This window comes from Aethina tumida, chromosome 1, assembly GCF_024364675.1.
Source record: "Aethina tumida isolate Nest 87 chromosome 1, icAetTumi1.1, whole genome shotgun sequence".
Classification (NCBI taxonomy): domain Eukaryota; kingdom Metazoa; phylum Arthropoda; class Insecta; order Coleoptera; family Nitidulidae; genus Aethina; species Aethina tumida.
In genome coordinates, this window is record NC_065435.1 from 68,639,150 (window position 1) to 68,647,600 (window position 8,451).

Below are 8,451 nucleotides of genomic sequence, written 5' to 3' on the forward strand. Positions count from 1 at the left end.
GAAAATCAATTGTGTTCATTTTTAGTGTTGACCCAAATGCATTCAAACTTAATAAATTATCGATTACCCAACCAATCACAGTGCACATTTCTTTGTTCTGTGAAATTTCGCCACAACGATTCTAAAAAGTCGCAGAACTGGCTCGCATCAACAAAATTGACGCGAAAAATAATCGTTACTGAAAAAAATCTCTAAAAATCCTGACCGGCCTAATGACCTTAAGCGGATCATAGTGGGAGAAATAGTTAACACTACAAATATATAATTCTAATCTATGGTACCTGTCTAGTATTTCACGATGTGGGTATATTCTGTTTTGGTGGTACTATTGTGCGTTACACTCAGGACAGGATTATGCGCCCGGGAAACAGACGGTAGGACCTGATCTTTTATTGTAATTTTTGGAAATTTAATGAATTGTTAATTTCATCAATGTCAAACTCACAAAAATTAATTTTAATTATTTTTTATTTGAAATTTAAATTATACTAAAGGACTAGGATAACTGATGAATTAAATACAAGGCCTGTCTCAGTGAAGTTGGCTCAACTAACAAAAAGAGTTTTTTTATATAGAATGTTAAGTTTTATTAAAATCAATACAGTTTTCGATTAGATTGGAAACGTTTATTTGTTTTTGGCCTATTAAATTATATTTTTAAGTAACAAAGAGAATGAAAATTAAATTAAAAATTACCACTGCGTTACATCGCCTTTTCGACTTATTACCGCCTCGATACGTTTCGACATAGTGTCAAATATTGTTTGGTAAACATCTGGAGTAAAATTGTTCATTTTCTTAGAGACAAACACGCAACTTTTGAATGGTTCTTGCGGAATGTGATCGGAGTTTTTTTTTGTGATACCTGTGAAAATGTTTATTAAAATTCACTAATAACATGTAGATAGTCGAACAATCGCATGTTTTGAATGGTTGGCTCAATTTCACTGAGACATGGTCGTTTAGAACACCATGAAAAAGTATAAAATTCCAATGATTAACTAAATTGGAAGTTTTTTTTACAAAAAAAAATTGTAATCGTATTTATTAAACAACTATATATTATTTAACTCAGAAACATCTTTAAATTTTATTAATCTAATCATCTTCTAACTTTAATTTATTTTAATATTTATTCAATTATATTTCAAATTAAAGTTGTCCCTACTAAACATATTCGAAAAATATATTGGTTTAATACAATATTCATAGTAAAAATAAAACTTTTAATTTCATAGAAATTTTGGTAGTATACAGGAATTTCTAGTTTTTTTTATTTGAATATAAACTATTCTAAAATTAGTAGACATTAAAATTGATATTTTGATATAATATTATACTATTTATTTTTAATTTATCTCTGTATTATTTTGATTTCTATTTGGGCAATACCAAAACATTTGTTTTTTACGCATTTAAAAAATTTAGAAAAAATGATGATAAATTGCACAATCATGCGATAATTCAGGATTAAAATTATTGTTTGTTTATGTTTCCAAAAATTTTGGTTCCGCTAGCTAGAAATTTGTGAACAGATCCGGTGCTACTGTTTTGTAAATGGTCAAATCTTGTGGTATACATATTTTTCACAATTAGCGTAAATTATAGGTTTACTTTTTTAATGTCCTTGGAAAATAACAAATTCAATTTTAATTATTTAATTCTATTTAAAACGTATGTTTATATGTAAATAAGTTAAGCTATGGTTTTTTAATAAAAAATGGCTGAACTAAATGCGTTAATTAAGAAAAAATTTTATGTTTAACCTTGCAAATTTTTCTAACAACAAATAAAATTGTATACTTCCCAAACACTATTTTATACAAAAACACAACATTATTAGAAATTAATTAATTCTTCCTGATGCACGTGTTAATAAAGTTAATTAAATACTATTAAAATGTTTACAGATTTCGACCCATACCCAAACAAGAAGGCATCCAATCGGCCCATAGATGAAATTAAGGAAGAACAAGAGATCGAGTATTGGAGGAAGACTGCCATCAACGTGGTGAATGACAGATTATCCGTTAAAGTCAACACAAGTATGTTTGGATTTTATTAGAATTTCTGACCTCTTCTTAAGACGTTATGACGATGACGCAAACATCACGCATAATCAACAACCAATAATTTATTATGGAATATGCAAATTTGATTGATTGAATATATTTAAATTAATGACTGTTTGCTTATTAACTTCATTTAATGGTTAATAAGTGTAGAATGTTAAATAGGTGTAATTATTTATATTTTTCAATTCATTAATAAAGGTATTTAGGTTGTATGTTTCACAATCAAACACCTGATTTTTTAATAATCATGTTGAATTAATTTTGATTAATTTTAGATACGGCCAAAAATGTGATTCTGTTTTTGGGTGACGGAATGTCGATTCCTACGATCGCTGCGGCAAGAGTGTATCTTGGTGGAGAAGAAAAGCAACTGGCTTTCGATAAATTTCCATACACAGCTTTATCCAAGGTGAGCGTATTAGATAATTAACATTTTTTATTTATTGTCTAATATTTACCTAAGAATAATGTTACCAACTTGTGCATTAATTAAACATTGTTCTTAGGCATAGATAAATGATCAAGTTTTCTAAGTTACAAGCTCCTACCTTTAATAAAATCATTTTTTCTTTTAGACATATTGCGTCGATCATCAGGTTCCAGATTCGGCATGCTCGGCCACAGCCTATTTGTGCGGAGTTAAGGGGAATCTAGGAACAGTTGGTGTTGGTCCCGCCGTCCCTAAACAAAACTGCACCTTAATGACCAACATCGATAATCACGTAGACTCGATTGCGAGACTTTTCCAACTCAAAGGCAAAAAGTCTGGTTTAGTTACTACCACAAGAGTTACACATGCTTCTCCAGCAGGTGAGACCGGTATATATGAAGGTTATAAAGTTACTAATATGTTTGATTAGGTGTGTACGCGCATACTTCCACCAGGCAATGGGAAAGTGACAGCAAAATTTTGGAGTATGACGAAGACCCAAGTGTTTGCAGGGACATAGCATATCAGCTCGTTTATGGGGATACTGGCCAAAATTTGAACGTCGTTTTGGGTGGTGGAAGACAAATGTTTTTACCTAAGGAAATCGTCGATGAAGAAGGTGAACCAGGTCACAGATCTGATCATATCAGTTTGATAGAAGAGTGGAAAAAAATGAAGACTGAAAGGAAACAAGCTTATCAGTACATCTGGAACAGAACCGACTTGCTTTATAACGTCAAAAATGAGACCGATTATTTGTTAGGTTTGTTCGCATCGAGTCATATGCCATACAACCTAGACAGAGACGAAGAAAAGCAACCGTCATTGGCAGAGATGACCGAAGCCGCTATTAATGTCTTGCAGAAAGGAAACGAAGGATTTTTCCTTTTCGTGGAAGGAGGACACATCGATCTGGCCCACCATGAATCATTTGCACGAAAAGCTCTGGACGAAACCCTTGAATTTTCTAAAGCTATAGAGAAAGCAATTGAAATGACCAATGATCGTGACACTTTAATCGTTGTAACTGCTGATCATGCTCACACTATGAGTGTCAGCGGACATGGAGAAAGAGGTGAATTAAGATAATTGAAACATTGTTAATAGTATTTAAATGGTATTGTTTTAGGGAGTGACATCTTTGGTTATGCAGGTGTTGGTTCCGATGACATTCCATATCCAATATTAAACTATGCTAACGGACCAGGTTATAAACCCTTGAACAAAGATGGGAAAAGATATGTTCCTTCAATAGATGAAATGAGTATGTTTTTAAAAAACAATATTGAATATGATGGTAACTTTTTGAATGTTATAGGACACTCAGATTTCCGAATGCCTTCCAATGCACCCCTTTTATTTGAAACTCACGGTGCTGATGATGTTCCAATTTATGCTAGAGGTCCCATGGCTCATTTATACAGAGGAGTTATGGAAGAGAATGTTATACCGCATATAATGGCTGTTGCTTCTTGCGTTAGCAATGATATAAACTGTGATGAAATCAACAAATTAGCTTAAAAGTACAATGTTTTATCAAATGCAATGATTAGTTAGTTAATTACTATTTTTAAATTAAAACACCAATCACAAATTTCACCAGTACAAAAATGTTGTTTTATTTCTTTCCTATTATTATAATTTTATTTAATAAAAATGTAAATACTTTATAAGAATGACTATGGATTATATTAAAATATATTCTGATTTACCTATATTTGTTTTCAAAAGCCTAAACTAATAAATATGCAAATATGTAAATATCAGTAAAAATAAATAAATAAATAAATAATTAAATGATAAGGCACCAAACCAATAATATGAGTAACGGGAAGAATTTTGTTTTCGCTGTTTTTATATGCACAATAAACAAAATGATGAAATGATTCTGTTAATATATGTAAAAAATAGTGCAATATTAAATTATAATTTATTAATGATGTATCATCATAATTTTCTTATATAAAAGAGATTAGATAAAATCAAATTATGTTGTATCTGTAAATCTATCTTTTTTTAATTGTTTGATAAACACATCTTATAATCATCAATTCTACCATATTTTAACAAAGTAACCTTTGCAATAAGAGATCGGACTATTTTGAAAGCCTATGGTAAACTAATAAATGAAAATCCACAAGACGACCTCATTCCAATCTGTATCTCAAAACTGTCATTCTCTTTACCACTTAAATCTTTGACGTTGATGTTGCAACATGAAAGGTAGCACAAATTTGTTTCAGTAAGAAAAATTTCAAATTATTGTTTTCCTTCTTTTGTACACCGCTGGTTGGCACGAAGGGTCGTAAAGTGATATTGTATAGCAACATTTTTAAGACGACACTCTTGACGTTTGTTTATCGCTCAACGTCTTTCAGAACATTTTGGACATCATTTCTGACCTTCTTTAGACCAAACTCTCCAACAATTCCAGGCAGTGCTTCGACTCCAATTCACACAATTGCCACAAAGGAAAGTCCCGTCTCTGTTAAGCCGATAATTCGCCATCCTTCAAATTCCCTTAGATGACTAAAATTTCCACACCTTGTGTTTACGGGAAAGAACCATTTAACCACAACAAACGTAAAATGAATACTGTGTATCGAATTTACCACATAGAAAAAAAGGTGTAATACAAAAACTCTTCGGCAAACAAATCTCAAAATCTTATTTTTTTGTGTATTTACCATATAAGTATGATTTAAGCTAGATTTTACAAGAAATCCTTCTAAAGTTTTCATTTCAGTTATTTGTTTTCGACGAAAGAATTTTTATTTTCATTTTCAAAAAAGCCACTATTACACCATTCCAGAATAACATTATCGACACTTTCATGCATATTTTTTCTCACACGAAGCCTAGTAGCGAAATATAAGCCTTACCATTATGGGGAAAAACCCTACAGGAAATGCCGTTTGGGCATAAGACAGGTATCATCGGAAAGGAAAAACCTCGAGGAGAAATTCGACTTATCGAAGGTTGTGCCAAATATTAAGTTTGAGTTGTCAAGTAAAAGTTACACATAATTTTTACCCAGGACGATATTACCAACCAATTTGCTTCGAGTTATCAAAAACACCTGTATATTATATTTTCAACATTCAGTATACATATTTATATATTTATATTAAATTACACTTTTTTACAGGGTGGACTTTCACTGGAATAAAGAATATCGTGAGATGAATAATTTTTCAAAAGAATTCCGAGACACGTTAATGTTTGAATGTGTTCACCCAACTTTTTAAAGCAATGTAATAAATATGGACCTTCAAAGATGGCGAAAATCACTTTCTTTTTTTTTCAAATGCAACAATGTAATTGGAAAGGTGGGTCCAACATACTGATCACATTTGATATTTTTTCAAAAGGTTGAGGTATTATTGTATATTATTAAAACGTAATTATTAAGGTTAATTACTTTTTAATGTAACAATTGCCCAAAATGTACATTATTTACATGTTGGCAACAAGAGCGGATCCAGCTTACAAGTTGGGGGGACATACAGAAGAGGACAAGCTCCAATTTGATCACACCAGTAAATCTAATAATACAAAGACATAGAATTTTATTGATTCACAATATAATTTTAATCAAATAAAACTTCAATTTTTCTCTTTTGTCTTTTCGCGAAACAAATTATGACTTTCTCCATTTGAATGGATATACATTTGTGAACGTGGAGAAATGTTTGTTGAGTTAGGCGTCCTTCTTCCATTGAAGTTCTAGCCATGTTTTGTATCTCTTAAGAGAGGGTCCTTTCTTCCCTTGTTGCACTAATTGGTAGTGTGGCAAGATTACATAAAAATATTCATTGAACATTGAAAAGCATGTCACCATCATAATTTTCTATAAGATAAGAAATCGATTGCAGAATATTTTGATTTCGATGCCATTTTATCTCCCACAGCCGATATTGGTTTATAATTACTGAAACTGGATGTTGTCTATTAGTAGTTGATAGTCGTTTGTTAATTAATAGTTTCAATGTTATCTTCTCAATCTTCATTAGTATAAGCGTAATTGACTTTTGGAATCTGGACCATTTAATTTCTTGATCTAGTTGTTTAGCTACTTTTTTACCTCCTCAAAATGCGATCTTATCATTCGCCTAAGTGTTTGGCAGTCGATCTAAACCCCGTTCATGAAGGGGTCGTGAGCTAATTGACCACCCCCTGAATCCACCTGTGGTTGGCAACGTCCTAATCTATGATAGACTTTGTCCCTTATATTACAATTCCGGTATAATTGCCCCGATTTCAACTTTTATTCTTTCTTTTAGCTCATCTTTGAGTGTAAATCTTGGTTTTGAGATGTCCCCTTGGGCTACTTGATGGTACCTCGTGGATTTATCCACCAAACGGGAAACTTGGTAGTGTGCCGATGTCGTATGATTTTGAAACAGTAGCCTCAAATCCGTCAAATTATGGGATTTGAGAATATTTGAAATTATTATTGATTCATTCAATAGGAGCTCTCTTCAGCTCAATCTTGATGATTTACTTTCCCATTTAACGTAAAAGTAGTATCGTCCTAGAAAAGAATTAACTCTAAACATAAATGATTTTGATGGACATGATTGTTCATCAGTAAATGGCAAATTTCAACACATAGAATTGGTTTTGTAGTAACTCAAGTACAGTTTGCATTTTATATGAATATTTTTCTCTTGTTTAAATATTTTAAAACATAGCAAGTAACAAATTTAACTTCATATCATCATTAACAATATCTTATCTCTATTTCAGCATTGGTACTTTGATTTATTGATGGTAAATCATGGTGTATTTCTAGTGTGTAACGAGGTAGCAAAAAGAATCAGTCAGTTGTAGTAAAAAATTTCCAGAGAATTCTCTTCGTGGAGACCTCCAAAGAGTAAGATTTTCAAAAATCAGACAACAATGATAACCTGAAGGAAAGAATAAGAGACAAATTTGACAATTATGTCTGAATGTTATGTAACATCAACCTTTTGAAAAATATTAAATCAATGACTAGTACCCTGGATTATTTTACTTATTATAAATCAGGATTTGCTAATAATTAACAAACTAATAAATTGATAATAGAAAAATGAACATTCTATTAAGATTCATTAAAAATTTTATTTGTTCAATCAATTTTTTGATAATTATCCAATATTTATCAAAAATATAGAATAATATAATAATAATACAATATAATATCGAAAACCGTTTGCTGTGTCTAATTCTTGAGAGAGACATCATGAACGACAGAGACAATAAAAATATGTAAGTTTGGAAAAAGAAATTATTCTAAATTGAAATTTATAAAGTATAAATAAATAAAAATTAATAACAATAATTTGAAAATGTTAATTGGAATTAAATTAATAATAAAAATGTATTAAATGTATTGATAAATTCTACTAAATCTGTTTAAATATTTAAGTTTAAACATGAATGATTTGAAAAATATTAAATGTGATGAGATTTGTATTTTTGCCACCTTTCGAATGAAGGGCAAAGTAAATAAAATTTGAGGATGGTTTTCGTAGACTGCTTGAGAATGATGGGTAAAACATTTAAATGTTGATGTGCCCCGGGAATTTTTCGAAAAATTGTTCAGTTCTCCGATAGTGAATTTATTTCAGGTGAAGCCTTCACCCTGCATATTACATTATATAATTTGCAAATACTAAACAAATAAATAAAATAAAATTATATTAAATTAAATTAAAATTTATTTAGCTCAGTTTCGTTAAAGTTAATAATATTTATAATTTTTTAATTATGTTTTAATTAAATATGTATATAAGGGTGGGTCAAAAACTTCCGACATTGAAAAATTCCAACTTAAAAAAATTCTCTCCAAACATGATCTCTTAACTTTAATAGGAAGGTCCTTCTCTTTGATCGTATAGAAAATGTATATTTACATTTTATGTAGGAAACTGAATGCTCTACGAAAAAGGTATTTTTCAT

General features: G+C 30.5%; 1 protein-coding gene across 1 annotated transcript; it reads left to right on the forward strand.

Moving 5' to 3' along the window:
• The first annotated feature begins 298 nt into the window (after positions 1 to 298).
• LOC109599554 (alkaline phosphatase) lies at positions 299 to 4,116 on the forward strand. The gene is made up of 7 exons (XM_020015565.1): positions 299 to 374; positions 1,911 to 2,045; positions 2,351 to 2,484; positions 2,651 to 2,885; positions 2,936 to 3,580; positions 3,635 to 3,769; positions 3,824 to 4,116. Exons 1-7 carry the CDS (start codon positions 299 to 301, stop codon positions 4,024 to 4,026), a joined length of 1,563 nt encoding a protein of 520 aa, XP_019871124.1. The 3' UTR covers positions 4,027 to 4,116.
• Positions 4,117 to 8,451: the final 4,335 nt, after the last annotated feature.

Bases quoted from the DNA above. Each gene is read 5' to 3' on its own strand.
- LOC109599554 (XM_020015565.1), top strand. From the start codon at position 299: ATGTGGGTATATTCTGTTTTGGTGGTACTATTGTGCGTTACACTCAGG. The intron at 2,886-2,935 runs GTGAGACCGGTA...ATGTTTGATTAG, and splicing joins TACACATGCTTCTCCAGCAG to GTGTGTACGCGCATACTTCC. The intron at 3,770-3,823 runs GTATGTTTTTAA...TGAATGTTATAG, and splicing joins TCCTTCAATAGATGAAATGA to GACACTCAGATTTCCGAATG.